Genomic DNA, 21,460 nt, shown 5'->3' on the forward strand with positions numbered 1-21,460 from the left:
TGTCTCTGTGGTGGTAGACATACGCTTAGTCCGCTGCACTACCCGGCCGCCCTTATCAATACACATTTAAAAAACGAGGCATATTAAGCCAAAATATGTTGCCAAATATTATAGATTTATTATTATTTTTTGTTAACTTGCCAATGCGCGACCCCACTGTCACCTAACCACGACCCCACTTTGGGTCGCGACCCGTAGTTTGAGAACCGCTGTGCTAGCTGCTGACATGATGGCGGTGGGAAGCAGTGATGTCATCATGCCCCGCAGACTGCGGAGGCTTTAACCGTCTCGACGTCACCCAGAGAAACAGCTGCTGGTGGGCGGCTTAACGCTCAGCCTTCACCCCCCTCTGTTACGGCGTCACGTATAGGAGACAACAGCTGGCGACTGGACAACATTACAGTAAACATAAACAACACAAACATACCGACACACACGTCTCCAGAATCAGAGGCTTTCTCCTGTTGGGAGAAGGAAAAGCTGGAGAGACGTTAGCGTTATCCCGCCACCGCAACAACAACAACAACAATAAACACAAATAAACACAACAAAACTAAATGAGCCATTGGAACAAATACGTTTATTAATAAAAAAATTAATGGTGTGAATCTCATTGTGGAACATTTTACAGAACACGGGGCACAAACTGCACGTACAACGGTGAAAGTTCCCTTTAGATTTGGTCCAGAGATACATTGATATATTACATAGTTATGCAAAATACAAAATTAGGCACATATTTGGATCAGCAAATGTATGTTGTGTACAGGTACGTATATCTACACATTTTATGTAAAGCCAGCGAGTGTTGAATACATTGGAGAATAGAAGCTGTTTTGTGGAACCTTGAAGGTTTCTTTCCATAGAATTGAAACACTGCTCTCTTTTCTTGATCTCCCAATCACAACTGTCGCTTCCCTCGGAGCAATAGTTGTGATTGGAGGATCAAGAAAAGAAGGGTTTCAGGGTTTGAGTACATGTTTATGGTTTCTTCCCACGCTGTGTTAAAATAATGTCAAAGGTATCTAAAAACACATGTTTACAAAACATTATTTCCCCCCTCCATTCATAATTCTTTAAAGAATCTAAAAGTTAATCAAGGAAGACTGGTTATCGGACACAAATTATACAACTACAGAGTTCAAAGAGATAATTTATTTCACTGTCATCATTTCAATAAGGCACTTACCAAGAAAAAGATAAAAACATTTTGGAATGAACTAAGGAAAGGCTTTTCAGGGCGGCTAGGTGGTGCAGTGGGCAAGGCGCTCACCACCAATGCAGGAGACGGTGGGTTCGAGCCCAGCTCTCCGCATTGCTATCAGCTTGGCTGGTCGTTCATATTAATACAATTGGCAGTATTAGGGGGTGGGAAGCTGATGGGTGGGGATCGGACGTTGTGGACAGCGACTCCTACAGGTCGGTTGGTGCGCCTGCGCAGCAGAATCAGGAAGCGACGGGGCGGCGTGCCCTCCAAAAACGCAGACCCCCCGACGCTGAGAGATCGCGCTGTGCAGGTGAAAAGATGCGACTGCTGCTTCCTCGAGTACCGGAGGGGACACGTGATGTAAGGCTTAGTCCACATTGCAGCCGGCTTGTGGGAGGCATGGCCTAACAACGTTCGAGACAGGGGAGGGTAGAATTGGACGATACGAAATTGGGATGGGAGAAAAATAGAAAATGGGAGAAAAAGTAGAAAAAAAAGGAAAGGTTTTTCATTGAGGTAAATGGAATGAACACTAAACTAAACATTAAAAAACACTCAATCAAAGATCGAGGGGAAATAAAGTGATGGCACAGGTAACCTACTTTATTTGAACCTTTGCAATCTTCTTTATTTTCTTTTTTTCATCTCAACTGCATGAGTCAGTAAATGTGATATTTACTCTCCCTGCGTTGCTACCCTGGAGATTTCCAATTTGATTCCTTCCTCTCATAGCAACCAAAAGAATAATAATTCACACGGAAAATGAATTGAGGGGTGGCTGGGTTTAGCGCAGGGAGTGGCAGCGACGCATCAAGATATGGTCGATCTTTGGTGTTTGCTTTTAACGATAATGTATGTGTTCAATTTCGTATGGGATCTGTAATGTTTAAATGTCTGTTTATGGTAGTTTGTGCTTGTTTGTTTAGGTTGGTTGTTAATGCAGTCCCTTTGACTGTCTCTCTCTCTCTCTGTATCTCTCTCATGTACAGTATCTCTCGCTCTCCTCCCTCCAGGCACATGAAGAAAACATCCTCTACTGCACTGCAGGACTGGACAGTCAACCCGCCTGGGCGGAGAGCCAAGTGATGTGATGGAGGAAGGAAAGGGGGAATAAGTATGGAGAAAGGGAGGGGAGGAGGAGAGAAGAAGAGGAGACCAAGCCAAGCAAGGCTTTGTTCTCAGACAACAGTATCCCCCTATCTTTTAGACAGAACTGTGTGGAGGGAAGAGGAGGGGTGGGGTGGGGGTGGCGAAAGCTGCTCATGTGAGAAGTGACAGTCGGTCCAATGTGATGATAGGTAGAGAGGAGAGGGGAGGAGAGGAGGAGAGATGAGAGAAGAGAGGAGAGGAGAGGAGGAGAGATGAGAAGAGGAGGAGAGATGAGAGAAGAGGAGAGATGAGAGAAGAGGAGAGGAGAGAAAAAGGAGAGGAGAGGAGAGAAGAGAAGAGGAGAGGATAGGAGAGGATAGGAGAGGAGGAGAGATGAGAGAAGAGGAGAGGAGAGGAGGAGGGGAAAGGAGAGGAGAGAGGAGGAGCGATGAGAGAAGAGAGGAGAGAAGGAGAGATGAGAAAATAGGAGATGAGAGGAGAGGAGAGGAGAGGAGGAGAGGAGAGGAGGAGAGGAGAGGAGGGGAGATGAGAAAAGAGGAGGAGAGATGAGAGAAGAGGAGAGGAGACATGAGAGAAGAGGAGAGGAGCGAAGAGGAGAGGATCCCTGTGGGGAATAATATACTGAAGGATATGGGCCCTTATCTGCACGCACCATCCCTCACACACAGCCCCAGGGCCTGAGCTTGTATGAAACCCTTCTATTAGTGCGCTACCAATGGGATAACGCTAATCCACCAGATAAACACACCAATTTCTCTAAACAGCATTTTTGGGCTTTTAAGTGCCTTATCGCACAACGGGACAAGGTCAACCAACACAGAACTGCAGGGTAAAATGGCAGAACTGCAGGGTAAAATGGAGATTTACTTCATCAAAAGACAGGGGCATTTATGAACTAATTAAGATAAATTATTCTACCAGATGATACTTGGGTGCAATTAGTGAACTGTGGCTCTCATGAAAGTGATTGGTGGGACGTTTATATATGTCTGTGAGAATAATGGCAGCTGAATGAAGATGAGCAGAACACTGCCACTCTATCTAGGCCAAACATCCAGGGAGAGCGGTCGTTTCACCACAGCACAGCCAATACCCCTTGTTCCCTTACTCAGTCACTCGCACACACAGAAAAACTCACTTGCTCACACACACACACACACACACACACACGCACACACACAGAAAGACCAACATTACTGACTCATGATAGCCGCCCAGCTGTCTGTTTTCTTTCACTGTGAATATCTATGTCACATTCTCTAAATGTACACCGAACCCAAATATACACAGAAAGGGAGGAATTAAACTACTTGTGAAGCATTAAAAAAAAAAGAGAGAAAAAGAGACATTTATGGTAAACTGTGAGTGGGTATTAAGTATTAACACATGCTGTAAGAGGCTGGATACGTCGCATAAGCCTATGTGATCCAGCTGATGCTGCCCCCGGTGGCCGGGAGGAACATGGGGTGAAAATATAGTATATCAATACCTGTCTTAGTGAAAATGGATTGGAAGTGTCTTGATGTAAATATCATATCTGGTGATCTGCTCCTTAATGGAGTCTTGGTTAGTGTGGTTTGGTTAAACAGCGACGTTCACACATTACATGAATTCTTGCCCCCATTTGTGGTGCTGACTTGACCATCCTGACTGAATTTCAAGGGGCAATCAGGACAGGCGATAGGTTGGTCAGGTTATCTTGTAGTGTGAAAGGGTTTCGGCACTCAACTCCGGACTGATCGACAGTGCCCCGACTTTTTCAAAAGCAAAGATTCTGTCAGGCCATGTGTTGTAGTGCAAAGTGGCCATCTTTGCCCCATCACTTAGCGCATTGGTTCTCAAACCTTTTCATGTCAAGGATCCCTAAATTGACAGCTAATAGGTCAGGGACCCCTATCTGAGGTTTTTAGATGTGATTTAGTCCAGAATCCCATAGTCTATAATGTATGTAGGGGAGATAACAGTGGAGAGAGTGAAACCTATGATCATTGGGCTAAACTTCTAGTGAATCAAATATTTGTGAAATTAAATCATTTTGTTGGGAACCCTCTCAAGGACCCCTGGGGGTCCCTGGACCCCACTTTGAAAACCACTGGCCGAGCGTTTGCACCTTTCAGACAGCATCACAAGGAATTCATTATAGACCAGTAGAACAGCGTGTACAGCCTTCACATTTGATTTGATACATCTTGTAGCCTGTGTCCTTGGCTTTAATTGGTGATTCGGTTTTATGAGGGGGGGGCTCTGTAGGTCTATATTTAACAGGCTGATGAGTCTATGAGTCTCGAGTCACTCATAGGAAGACATTTCTGTCCACTCCACCCTCCACCCTAAACCAGTCGCTCCATCCCCGTCTCTGAGCTAAAAACCAGAAGGTAGTGTGGTCTGACAGTGGTATATTGAGTATATTGTTGGGGGCAGAAACATCACACACCGTGTTCCACTGGGTCTGTCTTGACTTGTTTCAACATGGCCACTGGCCAGCCTCTCTGGCACAGAGCCAAGGAGAGGGAAGGGCAAGAAAGCAAGCTAATTATCTCACACTCTCTCTCTCTCGCTCTCTGATGATGGGGATATTACTCAAGAGCCAGTCTATTCAAGATGAGTAAGGACCACTACAAGTCATTAGGCCATTAGCTAAACAGAAAAACAACAAATGACATTATGTCCAGGGACCGACATTTTACATGGACCTTTACACGCCTCAACAAAGACCTAACCTTAAATCTTGTGGGGGAAGAAAAGAAAGAAAAACAAGAAGTGACAATTCCTAGTTCAGGCTTCGGTTTAGGATCCAACATCCCTTTCTGCACTGAAACGTTGGAATAAGTACTGTGCCAATACAATATCTCATTTATATAGTTGTATGCAGTTCACCTATACTCTGCATAATAACGTCCTATGTGCTATTCAGGGTCAATGTACATACACACAGTATCGCAGAGAGAATAAGAGGCATGATTTAAATTAAGAGAGAGATTATTTTAACGCTCCTCTCAGAGCAGGTCGTGACTATCAGGACGCGCTCAACACATCCTCCTCAACACCTCGCGACTGACGAGACTTAACGCAATTATCGGGTTCCGCATCTGTGCCTCAGGCACACAGAAACCCAGTGGCGTCATCACACTCCATCCCTTCCCTGTCTCCACACTGAAACTTGTATTAAACCACAAACAAGGAAAGAAACATACATTAGAAGTTTTGTCTATATTTACCATCTTAGGACATCAAAATAAAATGTATAATTGAGATTATTTCATAGAATGTGTCCTTCAAAATATGAAATACTGTCTTCTTAGGGGGAACAAAACAGAGATAAAATAAAATAAATAAAAAATAAAAAATATGTGTGTATATATACATGCACACAGTAGTCTCCAGATTGATACGCACACCTTGATATCACTGCCTCAGACCTACTGTAGTGACTTTCAATTTCAAATGCTTCAAGGACAGAACTCTCCCCAGTCTTTAACCAGCTATACGCATGCTAATTACCACAGGACGGCAGTTTCAATTGCAAATGGTTGGTGGTCGTTGGTATAACACTAAAAGATGTGTTTGGAAATGGAGACTACTGTATGTATACATATATGTGTATATATATATACATATATATACATATCAAAGCAGGCATGACTGAACATTGGCTGAAGATTGGTGGATTGGTGGAAGATATGAGTCATCCACCACAACCTATTACTGCATAACACGGAGCTGGTGTTCTCTTGCATTGCGGCACCAGTCAGACTCTGAGCCTGTGGCGTTTCTTCTCAGTGCCTCTGAGAACAGCACCCTCATAAATCTCACCTCACATTCACTGTTCTGTGACACTCTGCCTGATATTCCACTCCACACCAGGCTGTAGGTACGAATGCAAACGCTTTTGAAGTTTGGAGAAGAAAAAAAGTTCTTTGGTGAATTATTTTGTAGTGCATGTACTTAAAACCCGTCTAAGCTAACAATATTTGCATGTAGGTGCATCACACATTTCCCATTGAAAACATTGCATAGAAAATAGGTCAAATTTGGCATCGCTTTCCATTATGAGAATTATGATGGTCCTCATACCCAGTTGATGTCTACGTGGTACATCGCAGACCTGTGTCAGCTAACAACATGCAAAAAACAAAAACAAACGCGTGAATCATCGTGGTGGTTTCTCCGTCATCACTGTGCTCTCTGGGGAGGGGAGGGATGGTCCCTCTTTAGTTTCCCGGCACGGCCAGTATGTAACCTGATCGGCTCTTGGTGAAGTCTGGCTGCGATTGGTTGATCTTGGCCTCGACAATGATGGTGCACTTCCTTCCATTCATGCTGCACTGGATTGGACTGGAGATGTTCACCTGGAGCTTCCTCCTCTCACTGGAGACACAGAGTGAGAGTGAGAGTGAGAGTGAGAGTGAGAGTGAGAGTGAGAGTGAGAGTGAGAGAGAGAGAGAGAGAGAAGAGAGAGAGAGAGAGAGAGAGAGAGAGAGAGAGAGAGAAATAGAGAGGGAGAGGGAGAGAGATAAAGAGAGAGAGAGAGAAATAGAGAGGGAGAGGGAGAGAGAAAGACAGAAAGAGAGAGATAATCAATACAGGAAGTAAAAACACTACAGTACATAAAGCATTGGTCACAGTGTGTGTAGTGAGTAACCTAGTTTGCTCATGACCAAATAAATAAAAAATTGTGTCATTATTGTAGCTCTTCAATATGTATCAATAGTTAATACACAGAATCATTAGCAACCTGCTGGAGAAATGTGTGAGAGAGACAGTGTATGTGTGTATATGTGTATAAACCACCTATAGAATATATACAGTACAGTCATTAGGATGAGTAACAGAGAGGCCCCGCCAGGGCTCAGCTGGGAGCTATGATCCATATGGCAAAGCTGTGGTGGTGGCACAGTGGCCGATTGGCTCTTAGCGCCTGTCACATGCAGTTTGGCTCTGGCCAAACGCTTTGCCTCATCTGCTCTTAAACACAATCGATGGAGGAAATCAAAGAGTGAGAGGGAAAAATACATACGTTATGTGGTAGAGAGAGAGAGAGAGAGGGGGGGGGCAGAGAGAGAGAGGGAGAGACAGAGAGAGACAGAGAAATAGAGCAAGAAAGAGAGAGAAACAGAGAGAAAGGGGGAGAGAGAGATAGAGTGAGAGGGAGAGAAAGTGATGGGGAGAGAGACTGAGAGAAAGAGAGGGAGAGATAAAGACAGAGGGGGAGAGAGAGAGAAACATAGAGGGGGGAGAGAGAGAGGCAGAGAGGGAGAGAAAGAGAAACATAGAGAGAGGGGGGAGAGAGAGAGGCAGAGGGAGAGAGAAAGAGACGGAGATGGAGAGAGAGACTGAGATAAAGAGAGGGAGAGAGAAAGACAGAGGGGAAGAGAGAGATAAAGACAGAGATGGAGAGAGAGAAGCATAGAGAAGGGGGAGAGAGAGGCAGAGAGGGAGATAAAGAGAGAAACATAGAGAGAGGGGGAGAGAGAGAGGCAGAGGGAGAGAGAAAGAGACGGAGATAGGGAGAGAGGGAGAGAGAGAGAAAGAATGAATGAGTGAGAGTAAATGAAGTGCGTGGTAAATGGAACGAGAACATTCTCTCCCAAATAGGCCACATAATCAACCCCTCATCGTGACACAGTTATTCTCGCCGGCACACTGACTGACGAGGATGGCTCACAGTGTGTAAACAAGTAGCTCCAAATCATACCTGACGACAGCATTATTAACACAAAAGTCGACCATACTCCCCAGTCAAAAACCATACTCCCCAGTCAAAAACCATACTCCTCAGTCAAAAACCATACTCCTCAATAAAAAAACCATACTCCCCAGTCAAAAACCATACTCCTCAGTCAAAAAACCATACTCCTCAGTCAAAAACCATACTCCTCAGTCAAAAACCATACTCCCCAGTCAAAAACCATACTCCCCAGTCAAAAACCATACTCCTCAGTCAAAAACCATACTCCTCAGTCAAAAACCATACTCCTCAATAAAAAACCATACTCCCCAGTCAAAAACCATACTCCTCAGTCAAAAAACCATACTCCTCAGTCAAAAACCATACTCCCCAGTCAAAAACCATACTCCCCAGTCAAAAACCATACTCCTCAGTCAAAAAACCATACTCCCCAGTCAAAAACCCTACTCCCCAGTCAAAAACCCTACTCCCCAGTCAAAAACCCTACTCCCCAGTCAAAAACCAAACTTGGGTAAATGAGTCATCTCATCCAACACCGCTCTGTTGCGTAATGACAGTAACTCCTGAACAACAACAACAACAACAACAACGCCCTCCCTCCTATGCGCAGGGTGTTTGCATATTTATCTACCTACAGTAGCTATCCATCTTGCCTTGCGGGGCTACGGAGAGGCACAGAGCTGCGGGCAGCACTGCCTTTGGTTTCCATGGCAACCCCCCTGAACTCCTCCATCTGTCATGGCTGCCGTTGCCAGCCAGTGGAACGTGTGTTTGTGTATGTGTGTGTGTGTGTTTTGATAAATATCTCTTCCATCCCATCCCCTTGCTTCTCCATCTTTCTGTCTCGCTGAATAGCTTGGGGGGATGCTGTGCTAAGCTACACTTGAAGGGCATACAGGAGTAGGGTCACACACACACACACACACACACAGCGAGAGCACCATCTGACACCTTTATGATGCGTCAGTGGCGGAGAAAGGCCGCTTCAAAATAAAATACTTATGGATTCCAATAAAAAGTAATAATAATAATTAATTAAATTTATATAGCGCTTCTCAATAACCCGAAGTCGCTGACAATAGTCGGGAGCAAGAGTACAAACAAAGAAGTAAAAGCAAAGAAACAAAAACAAAGAAACAACAAAGAAACAAAACAAAAGGAACATGAGACCATGGGGGGATCAGGGAAGACAGCTTGATAGCACAAAAAATGACGGAGACAGACATCAATCAGGTTGGAGGGGGGGGGGGTTATGGGTGGGGGTTATGGGTGGGGGGGGGGTGGTTGAAGGCAAGGGAGAACAGGTGGGTTTTGAGGCGAGCTTTGAAGGTGGAGAGTGTAGGGGAGTCTCTGATGGACTGGGGGAGGGAGTTCCAGAGTCGGGGTGCAGTACGAGAGAAGGCCCGATCTCCAAAGTTTTTAAGCTTGGATGTCGGGACAGTGAGGGAGGCAGTGGAGGAGGACCGGAGGGAACGGGTGGGGCGGTAGGGAAGAAGGAGATCAGTCAGGTAGGGGGGGGGGGGGGGGGGGGGGGGGGGGGCAGGCCGTGGAGGGCTTTGAAGGTGAGGACTGAGGAGTAGTGTTTTAAAGTTTATGCTGTGTTTGATCGGGAGCCAGTGGAGGGAGTGGAGGACAGGAGTGATGTGTTCGCGGGACCGGGTGTTAGTGAGGAGGCGGGCGGCTGAATTTTGGACCATTTGCAGTTTATGGAGGGAGCGGGAGGTGATACCAGTGAGGAGGGAGTTGCAGTAGTCCAGGCGGCGGGAGGAGATGAAGGCGTGAATGAGGGATTCAGCAGCAAGGGGGGAGAGGCAGTGACGGATTTTTGCAATGTTGCGGAGGTGAAAGTAGGATATTTTTACGATGGAGCGGACGTGGGGGTCAAATGAGAGGGTGGGGTCAAGGAGGACACCAAGGTTTCGGACTAGGGGGGAGGGGGTGATGGTGGAGTCGTTGATGGTGAGTGTGATGGGTCCGGATCTGGTGAGGGTGGTTTTGGTGCCAATGATGAGAAGTTCAGTCTCGTCACTGTTCAGTTTGAGGAAGTTGTAAGTCATCCAAGTTTGGAGTTCGGTGATGCAGGATTCGATGTGACTGAGGGGTGGGCTGTGGGGGGATTGTGTACTGATGTAGATTTGGGTGTCGTCAGCGTAGCAGTGGAAGTTGAGGTGGTATTTACGGATGATGTGACCAAGGGGGAGAATGAAGCAGATGAAGAGCAGGGGGCCAAGGACTGAGCCTTGGGGGACCCCCTGTGTGACTGGGGAGGGGGAGGAGGTGTGGCCAGAGAGGGAGATGAATTGGTGTCTGTCTGTGAGGTAGGAGGAGAACCAGCCAAGTAATAGTGCTTCATCTCTAAACAGAAAAATAGAATAAGGTCAGTGGCTGGCTGGCTGGCTGGCTGGCCTTTTCCAGCCATCGCCTCAGGGACATACTTGGCCCTACTCTCCTACTGGAAAAATCTATTCTCCCCTTTTCTCCCACCCCCCCATGCCATTGTATCTGCCTCTGTCCTTCATGCCATGTGGGTCCAAACATCCACTGCTGTCCCATATACCCCTGGCCTTTGTGGGGAAGCGTAGGATGGTGCTATAGAAGTAGAAAGCAAGGAGAGGTCAAGTCAGCATCCTAATAGGGCCTCTTCATCGACTAACAGTCATATAGGACTTTGTCACTGAATAAATTACGATATAGTTGATTTTAATTGACCATTCTGGGGAAACTGTGTTTGCTAAAACAGGTGGCGTTCCCCTTTGAGGAGAAAGCTGAGGGGAAGAAACGAGAGGAGAGGAATGAGAGGAAAGAGGACCACTGAGAACAACACAAACAACAGGAAGTAGGTGAGAGAAGAAAAGATGGAGAGAGAGAGAGAAAATTTAAGATAGATTGAGAGAGAGTGAAAGACACACACACAGAAAGACAATGAGAGAGATGGAGCGAAAGACAGAGAGAGAAAGAGGGAAGCAGTGATGCCTCCAGTCAGTCACACCTCTGACTCATCCCTTTAACAGTTAACCTGGCTCTCCACCAACAACTCTTGTCTGCTGAAAAAAATACATGTGCTCTGCAGGTGGTGATGGAGGGGGGGGGGGGGGGGGGGGGGCGAGAGAGGCAGGGCGGAGAGAGAGAGGTAGGGTGGAGAGATAGAGAGGTAGGGCGGAGAGAGAGGGAGAGGTAGGGTGGAGAGAGAGGTAGGAGAGAGAGAGGTAGGGTGGAGAGAGAGGTAGGGTGGAGAGAGAGGTAGGGTGGAGAGAGGTAGGAGAGAGAGGTAGGGTGGGGATAGAGGTAGGGGAGAGAGAGAGAGGTAGGGGAGAGAGAGAGAGGTAGGGTGGAGAGAGAGAGGTAGGGTGGGGATAGATGTAGGGGAGAGAGAGAGAGGTAGGGTGGAGAGAGAGGTAGGGTGGAGAGAGAGGTAGGGTGGAGAGAGGTAGGGGAGAGAGAGGTAGGGTGGAGAGAGAGGTAGGGGAGAGAGGTAGGGGAGAGAGAGAGAGGTAGGGTGGAGAGAGAGGTAGGGGAGAGAGAGGTAGGGTGGAGAGAGAGGTAGGGGAGAGAGAAGTAGGGTGGAGAGAGAGAGGTAGGGGAGAGCGAGAGCGAGAGAGAGAGAGAGAGAGAGAGAGGTAGGAGAGAGAGTCTTGATGGGAGGCACTCAGCAGAGCCAGGAGCTTGTAGATGACTCTTGAGAGGACAGCATTACTTTCGGGTGGTTAGATCGAGGCTAAATTTAGCCAAACTTCAACCATCTATTCTGTCAGAGCTACTTTGAGACTTCACTCTACTGAGCGGAAAACCATAGAGATGACAGTGCATTACAGGTGAGGTCTGGAGACAGAAAGATTGACTTTATAAAAAGGAAGGATACATTCCACTTTTGCCTCACACACTCTAATCCGTATACTGCAAGTCTCACACGATGGCATGCCTGGGGGAGGGGAGTAGCCTGTAACAAGGTCTTAAACTGAGGTTCTGTTCAGCTTCAAATTGTCGTCTTGTGCTTTAACACGTGTAGTGGTTTGGCCCTTTCTCTAGGGACCACATGGGCCCCCGCTGGCCTCCTCCTGTGTCTCTCCTCTCATCATAACGTTCAAAACATCACACGTAGTAATACAAATACTGTATATGTTCATGGGAGCATTATCTAGTGAGGTGGTTCCCAAACCTTTTTCTGACCAAGGCACCCCTGAAAACATAATCTCCCCCCCGCTGCACCCAAAGTCTTCTACGTTTTGCTCAGAGTTTAAGCTATTAATAACACACCATCATTTGGTTTGTAGCATATTTAAAACAGATTAATGAGTCACTCCATTTTCAGAATTAAATTCCATTGAACTATCAGCAAATAAGAAAAATAATAAGAAAAAAACACAATTTCGATTAAAATAATTAAAAAGTATGACATTGAAAATGTAATTATTACTTTAAACAACTTTAAAAACACACAGGCATAGGCTATGATAATATAAAATAAATTACTTGTGCCTGCTTCTGAGAGAGAGAAAATTAATTCACAGAGCTAGTCGTAGTCTTCATTCACAGAGCTAGTCGTAGTCTTCATTCATAGAACTAGTTGTAGTCTTCATTCATAGAGCTAGTCGTAGTCTTCATTCACAGAGCTAGTCGTAGTCTTCATTCACAGAGCTAGTCGTAGTCTTCATTCATAGAGCTAGTCGTAGTCTTCATTCACAGAGCTAGTCGTAGTCTTCATTCACAGAGCTAGTCGTAGTCTTCATTCACAGAGCTAGTCGTAGTCTTCATTCACAGAGCTAGTCGTAGTCTTCATTCACAGAGCTAGTCGTAGTCTTCATTCACAGAGCTAGTCGTAGTCTTCATTCACAGAGCTAGTCGTAGTCTTCAATTCACAGAGCTAGTCGTAGTCTTCATTCACAGAGCTAGTCGTAGTCTTCAATTCACAGAGCTAGTCGTAGTCTTCATAAAGATGTCACTGCTACCCTGGGAGCTATTCTAACAGACATCTAATGAAGAGACAGCAACATATGATGCAAATATGGGCAGAAGATTGCAAACAGAGGCCGTGGGTGTATTACTGAACTGATCCACATGCATGATGATGACACAGATGGAGACTGAGACAGACAATGAAATAACTATAGCTGGCCCCTCATAGTCGATTAGACGAGTAATCAGTCAGTTTGGCCTATACAGATATATTTGAAAACATAGTATTTGCTTTTCAAACCTAAAATGATTTAAAAAAATGAATAAATCAAGTTTTGCCTGTATACGTGTGCACGGGGTGAAACTGAGCTAAATGGAGCCTTTGGAAAACATTAACATTATGACCAATGCCCCCTGTCCGCGTGTATATGGATATTCTTCAAACCCCAGTATTTTCTCTGCAATCAGGACCTTGGAGAGCTCTCTGCAGCCTGCCACCAGGTCAGTTCATGTGAGCATTTTTACATTGTGTGTGCATTGTATGGACAGAGGTTTACTAAATGGCTGCATTTATATAAGTATATATACTGAAACACTGTTGGTGTGGACAGGGATCTTTTTGAAAAAGGAGGGGGGAAAAATGTGTCTTTAGAAATATCTGTGTAGGTGTGGACAGGGTCTTAGTTGGCCCAGACTGTGTTAGTTGGTTTCTACTGTATGCTTATTTCCAAGCTGAATGGGTTATTCTTGTTATTTCTTTTTCCTTTCTTTGACTATTTGTTTTCTTGTTTTTGTAATCTCTGCACCATTGGAAATAAGGGTCTACCCCTCAGAAATGAATGAAAAGGAATTAATGAATATTTCCTGAAAAATGATGAGCACATCTCTGGTAAACACTATATTTCAAGAGGTTCTTCTAAATTATTGGATGTAGAAATCAGAGAGACAGATGATGGACAAGACAGAAGGTTCTCGGTCAAGAGACACTGGGTCATGTTGAGACACGCCCTGGGGGGCAGACATGCAGGCTCCGCTGGACACACACACACACACTTGAATACATGCACACACACACAAAAAAAGCCTGTTCTCTTTCTCCTCCTTTTTATCTCAGTGTGGTCTCACAAGACCACACACACACACACACACACACACACACACACACACACACACACACACACACACACACACACACACACACACACACACACACACACACACACACACACACACACACACACACACACACACACACACACACACACACACACACACACACACACACACACACACACACACACACACACACACACACACACACACACACACACACACACACACACACACACACACACACACAGGGGTGTCTGCAGGGTGCTGTTAATATAGACAAGACAGGTAGAGAGATAAGCGCCTGCTGGTATTCTGTCAGTGTCTTACTACTGATCTCCTCACACACATTGTCAGGGCTAGCTGATGCTGTGTCATTAAAAAACCATACGCTGCTCATATCAATATCCACACTGAACCTAAAGGTGGGGTATGTTGTTCTTCTTTGTGTGTGTGTTGTCTTGTGAGACCACACTGAGATTAAAAGATATAAAGGAGGAGAAATAGAACAGCCTTTTTGTGTTTGTTTGTGTAAGTGTATGTGTGTGTGTATGTATGTTTCTGTATCTCTGTGTGTAGATATAAAGAAGGAAAGTCAAACCTGGAACGAACATAACATAACTAGCTTAGTGTAGTACAGTTTGCTAGCCTCACGCACATGGTCCACTTAGGTTGATTGAACAGTAGTATGGTCATATCGTGCTTGCTAGCCATTGGAGCTTAGCCTACTATATTATAACTTGATATCTTAATGAAGGAACTCAATTGACTTAGCTTAGCTTCAGTATAGTGTCTGTTAGCCATAAATTATGAACCATCGTAATTTGTTAATTTAATGAATGAATATAGTTGTCTTGGGCCAACCTAACATGAACCTGTTAGCCAATGTAGCTCAGTCTGTTATAACTCGTTGGCTTAATAAAGGAATATAGCTGATTTAGCTTAATTGACTGGCTTAATTTAACCTAGCATAGCTTAATTGACTGACTTAGCTTAGCCCAGCAAAATTGAAAGTCTCATGAGCGTGGCCAATTTAGCTTGGCCTAACTGTAGACATGTCCGACGACCACGTTGTTAGCAAGCATCTTCGGTAGATTCTGGGTTCCTCCGTGTGTCCTCCAGGAAGCCCTCTGCTTCGGTGACCGACCCAAGTCTTTTCCTCGTCCCCTGTTTGGTTACGATGGATAGCTTGGCTGGGAAGAGTAGAGTCGGCCTGTAGCCCAGTTGCCACAGCTCAGACATGGCTTCCTTGTATTCTTTGCGCTGAGCCACGATCTCCGGCGGGTAGTCTTCATAAAAAGCGATGTGATGGCCTTTGTACAACAGCTTGCCCTTCCTAGCTCGGGCCTCACGGATGATCAACTCCTTTAGCTGAAATGTATGGATCAGAATAATTACGGTTCTCTGCCTTTCCCTGGCTTGGAATTGAGAGCATGGTGCGCTCTATCACACTCAGGGGGGCTAGCCAGTAACTCCTTACCGAGGACTTCTTGCAACATCTCAGGAAAAAAGCGCGTTGGTTGGGGTCCTTCAATGTCCTCTGTTAGACCGATAATTCTTATGTTATTCCGTATTTTGCGGGATTGAACCTCGTGAGTCTAGCTTGGATCTTAGCTTGGATCTTAGCTAGCTTGGCTAGCTTGATAGCTTGGTCCAACTCGAGACGCTGTAAACGTTGGTCTTGCTGGCTAGCCTCCCTCGTGAGCGAGACAATTTCTCTGGTCTTGTCTATGGTTTTTGTGTGGAACATTTCTACCTTTTTGTCCAGGGACTCTATGGCTGCTCTTATCTCGACTGATACTGCTTTGCGGTAGGATTAGAAGTGAGTCTCGAGAAGTTCCGCGAGGACCATTTTGATAGCCGCCAGACTAGAGCCACTCAGAGTAGCTTCCCGCGAAGGTGGCGTTTGAAGATTCGTTTTTTGTGGACGACGCACCACGCTTAGTTGGTTGTTTGTCTGCCATGTCTTGCCATAAAACATTTTTAAATGTGGAAATCATTAGTTAAAAGAAAAATTGGAGACCAGTGAGGGCATTCAAAATTTAAATGTACAAAACCTGGGGGAGCAGGTGTGAATGTACGTCCTCACTCCATGACACTGGAAGCCCCCTCCCTATACCCCTATAATTCTATAATTATTGATATCTCTATCTATCCATGTCAGCCTTCTTTATGTTGCCTTCTATACTTCTTTATACCTATCTATCTATCTATCTATCTATCTATCTATCTATCTATCTATCTATCTATCTATCTATCTATCTATCTATCTATCTATCTATCTATCTATCCATCCATATATGTGCCTTCTTTATGTTGCTTTCGATCATTCTTTATATCTCTATCTATGTCTGCCTTCTTTATGTTACTTTCTATCATTCTTCATCTCTCTCTCTCTTTAGATTGCTTTCTGTAACTATTTATATATCATTCTCACTGCCAACTTCTCTTTCTCTCATCGGTCTCTGTCTCTTTGCTTCCACCATAACCAGCCACACACTCCTTACATCTGGGCCACATGGATCATCACTCTCTCTCTCTCCGTCTCGGTCTCTCTCTCACATGGCTGCAGCACACGTATCACGTGTTCCAGGGTGTGAATTCACACATATCACACACACACCCCCCCCCACTGAAAAGGAAATGGAAGCAAGCAAGCAAGCAAGCAAGCGCACACACACACACACACACACACACACACACACACACACACACACACACACACACACACACACACACACACACACACACACACACACACACACACACACACACACACACACACACACACACACACACACACACACACACACACACACACACACACACACACACACACACACACACACACACACACACACACACACACACACACACACACACCTGCAGCAGTTTAGCATGTCCTAGATGAATGTCACAAGCACACAAAGAACAACATGAGTCTTGCTCCACCACCAGTACAGATGGACTCATGGGCCAACAGACATGGCTTGGGTGGCTAGATGAGGAGAGAAGGTTCTTTATGGAGACAGCAGGAAGGCTGAGAGGACAGTAGGAAGGCTGAGAGGGAGACAGAGTATGATACACACAATGGAGAAGGTTCTTTATGGAGACAGTAAGAAGGCTGAGAGGGAGAAGTAGGAGAGCCACAAGAGAGAAGGTTCTGACAGTATTCGATCCTAGGACAGCAGGGGTACTAGTGGTTCCAGAGGCATGGGGTCTTAACCACTACACCACTTCTGGGAAAATACTGAGATGGATTTCTGAGATGGAGGGTGGCCTCATCTGCCATCCTTTCCACTGGAAAGGACTGTTTCCAACAGCTGGAGAACTAGAGAACAGTTAGAACTGTCTGACTCCTAACCACTAAACGCTGCACAGATTCTGGTACAGTGTGCTATTACTTACATTTAGCCATTTATGACCGATAGAGTACACATGTCTCACCTGTCCAACTGACCAGACCCTCAACTGTATCTTTTTTCTTTTTTACTGTTTCTTTTTTGTATTCATGTTTTTCATGTTTCTATTACCCTGCCTGTACCGCCCTTTCCCCTCCTGCTATGACACCTGCATTTCCCCAATGGGATTCATAAAGGAACATTTGATCTCATCTGTGACTAGAGATCTTTATTTAATATTTAACAGAATTGTGTATCACAGACTCACAGCATAAAGGAAGTCCCAAACGATACAACAAGACAGATAGACAATAAAGGAGGTGGCCCAGAAGCACCTTTAGGGCCTGCGTCCACCAATCTCACAAAAACACTGATAGTGCGCCGGCAGCGCTGGCATGAAGCGCATCTTGTAGATGACAGAAAGAAATCTACAGCCATCCTTTTATCGTTTTTTCCTGCCGCGGTTTTGCACATATTATAGCATATTTTAATAACTTTATTGTATATTAATTATATATATAGTTATTGCCTGACACCACAGTTCGCCCTTTGCTTTTTATTAGCTTTTTAGTAGTGTATTCGTGTAGTTATTATTATTAGTGTATTTGTGTTTTGTCGCGAATCTCAATGGCCCGTCTACTGTGGGAGACAGCCAAGACAGGCAGGCAGCTCCGGTGTCAGGTTACAAACAGAGTGGTAGATATGAATGGCTGTGATTGGTTGTCTGAAAATGAGCTCAGCGCATCGCTCTGAAAGTTCAGAAAGTTTCAACTTTCGGCCGCACAAAAAAGCTGAAAAAAGAAGCCGACTGCAGCGCATTTCCTATAGGCGGCGCATGCGGACGCATACGCTCTCTCCCCATTGGGATACATTGAAAAAAGACGCGTGCGGTCATAAATATGAGGCAGGTGGACGCGGGCCCTTAGACTTCCTGTTTCTCCTCTCTGCTGCCGAGAGGCGCCTTGTTCGGCGCTGAAGCAGTTGACTACACCGCTTCAAACTACAGAGAATAAAATGCCAGGAGGAGGCAAAGAAGAAACAAAAGTAGTTAAAGATCTGATCAAACGCAGAAACCCCCCCATTCCCCGCAATCCAAGCTATTATTCTTCAAGTTATAACACACACCAGCCTTTACCTGCAATATTTATTAAGCTGTGAAAGTGCTGCAAATCCAGGCGCGGATATATCCTTTTTCGATTCCCTCCCCCTCCTTCACTTTCTCTCTCCCCCCTCTCTCTCTTCAATGTTGTTCTCTAAAGAAAGAGAGCCGTGCTCATAACAGCAGAGATTAGTAAGTAGGTCATTTAGGGGGAAAAATGGTTTAGCAGCGAGAAACGGTATTGATCAAAGTGGTGGCCCAGTACATAGAGGAGGACAGACAGATGGAGATGGAGAGAGAGAGAGAGAGAGAGAGAGAGAGAGAGAGAGAGAGAGAGAGAGAGAGAAAATCAATCTGTGGGAGAGAGGGACTCCAGCAGTGAAGCTGCCAGCACTACATCAAAGGGCCCTATATGACTAGCCTATAGCCTTCTGGGTGTGATACAAGGGAGAGAGAAAGCCAGAAAGAGAAAGAGAGTGGGAGAGAGAAAGAGGGATAGACAGGTTAAAAGGTACACAGGTCAGGGAACTGGATCAGCAAATCCTCTCCTTTGTCACATTCTGAGCCACGTGGGGGGTGCCACCCGCTCAGGCTGATCATATACAAATGCCACAGACAGTCACGTTAATAAACATCACAGGTTGTAATTTGTGAGAACTAATTCCTGTAAGGTCTCATGGGGTTTGATTTCTGCAACGTATAGTATATATAGTATATGGGTCGGGTTGGCACCTCAGAAACGTGCTGCGCTCTGGTATTTTTGCCTCATTATGCATCCAGTACTGCCGGAGTAGAGAGATAACATGAGCAGGAAGGAACACATGGCCTGTAGCATAACATGTGGACTGGCCTGTAGCATAACATGTGGCCTGTAGCATAACATGTGGCCTGTAGCATAACATGTGGCCTGTAGCATAACATGTGGACTGGCCTGTAGCATAACATGTGGCCTGTAGCATAACATGTGGCCTGTAGCATAACATGTGGACTGTAGCATAACATGTGGCCTGTAGCATAACATGTGGACTGTAGCATAACATGTGGCCTGTAGCATAACATGTGGCCTGTAGCATAACATGTGGCCTGTAGCATAACATGTGGACTGGCCTGTAGCATAACATGTGGCCTGTAGCATAACATGTGGACTGGCCTGTAGCATAACATGTGGCCTGTAGCATAACATGTGGCCTATAGCATAACATGTGGCCTGTAGCATAACATGTGGACTGGCCTGTAGCATAACATGTGGCCTGTAGCATAACATGTGGACTGGCCTGTAGCATAACATGTGGACTGTAGCATAACATGTGGACTGGCCTGTAGCATAACATGTGGACTGTAGCATAACATGTGGACTGGCCTGTAGCATAACATGTGGCCTGTAGCATAACATGTGGACTGTAGCATAACATGTGGACTGGCCTGTAGCATAACATGTGGCCTGTAGCATAACATGTGGCCTGTAGCATAACATGTGGACTGGCCTGTAGCATAACATGTGGCCTGTAGCATAACATGTGGCCTGGCCTGTAGCATAACATGTGGACTGGCCTGTAGCATAACATGTGGACTGGCCTGTAGCATAACATGTGGCCTGTAGCATAACATGTGGACTGGCCTGTAGCATAACATGTGGCCTGTAGCATAACATGTAGACTGTAGCATAACATATGGACTGTAGCATAACATGTGGACTGTAGCATAACATGTGGACTGTAGCATAACATGTGGACTGTAGCATAACATGTGGACTGTAGCATAACATGTGGACACGTGGCCTGTAGCAGTGTGAACACGTGGACTGTAGCAGTGTGAACACGTGGCCTGTAGCAGTGTGAACACATGGCCTGTAGCAGTGTGGACACATGGCCTGTAGCAGTGTGGACACATGGCCTGTAGCAGTGTGGACACATGGCCTGTAGCAGTGTGGACACGTGGCCTGTAGCAGTGTGAACACGTGGCCTGTAGCAGTGTGGACACGTGGCCTGTAGCAGTGTGAACACGTGGCCTGTAGCAGTGTGGACACGTGGCCTGTAGCAGTGTGGACACATGGCCTGTAGCAGTGTGGACACATGGCCTGTAGCATAACATGTGGCCTGTAGCAGTGTGGACACATGGCCTGTAGCAGTGTGGACACATGGCCTGTAGCAGTGTGGACACATGGCCTGTAGCAGTGTGGACACGTGGCCTGTAGCAGTGTGGACACATGGCCTGTAGCAGTGTGGACACATGGCCTGTAGCAGTGTGGACACGTGGCCTGTAGCAGTGTGAACACGTGGCCTGTAGCAGTGTGGACACGTATAGCCTGTAGCAGTGTGAACACGTATAGCCTGTAGCAGTGTGAACACGTGGCCTGTAGCAGTGTGGACACATGACCTGTAGCAGTGTGAACACGTGGCCTGTAGCAGTGTGGACACGTATAGCCTGTAGCAGTGTGAACACGTATAGCCTGTAGCAGTGTGAACACGTGGCCTGTAGCAGTGTGGACACATGACCTGTAGCAGTGTGGACACATGGCCTGTAGCATAACATGTGGCCTGTAGCAGTGTGGACACATGGCCTGTAGCAGTGTGGACACATGGCCTGTAGCAGTGTGGACAGACACCAGGTGGTGACTGTGAGTGAGAGATGCCCGTCAAGCTGTCCATAACTGTGATGACTGTGACATACAGTACCTGTGATATAACTGTGTTCCTCCGGTCAATTCAGACTGCTTTTAGATGTTGTTCCCCCGATTCATGGATTAATCTACAAAAATCAACCCAAAAAAAGTATGGGACCCTTGGGATCTGTTATTTAACTTTTTTTTTTCATATTAAAAATTTAATTACGTTTATTTTATATAAGAATTTTATTTTTATATTCATTTATTTTTATTTTATATTTAATTTTGTGATTTCAGCAACATTTAAATAGAGGGCCCGTCCTCAATGTGTATCCTGATTTAAATA

The 21,460-nt window shown here is 45.6% G+C and overlaps 1 protein-coding gene across 1 annotated transcript in view; it reads right to left on the bottom strand.

Annotated features, from left to right (window-relative positions):
• Positions 1-561: 561 nt before the first annotated feature.
• The window catches only part of myo1d (myosin 1D), a 259,403-nt gene continuing 238,504 nt past the window's right edge, over positions 562-21,460 (bottom strand). The window contains exon 22 of the mRNA XM_084323512.1: positions 562-6,685. Within this exon, the coding sequence (XP_084179638.1) occupies positions 6,529-6,685 (157 nt within the window). The 3' untranslated portion in view covers positions 562-6,528. The remainder of the gene's footprint in view (positions 6,686-21,460) is intronic.

This window comes from Notolepis coatsorum, assembly GCF_963971535.1.
Source record: "Notolepis coatsorum genome assembly, chromosome: 10".
NCBI classification, from domain to species: Eukaryota; Metazoa; Chordata; class Actinopteri; order Aulopiformes; family Paralepididae; genus Notolepis; species Notolepis coatsorum.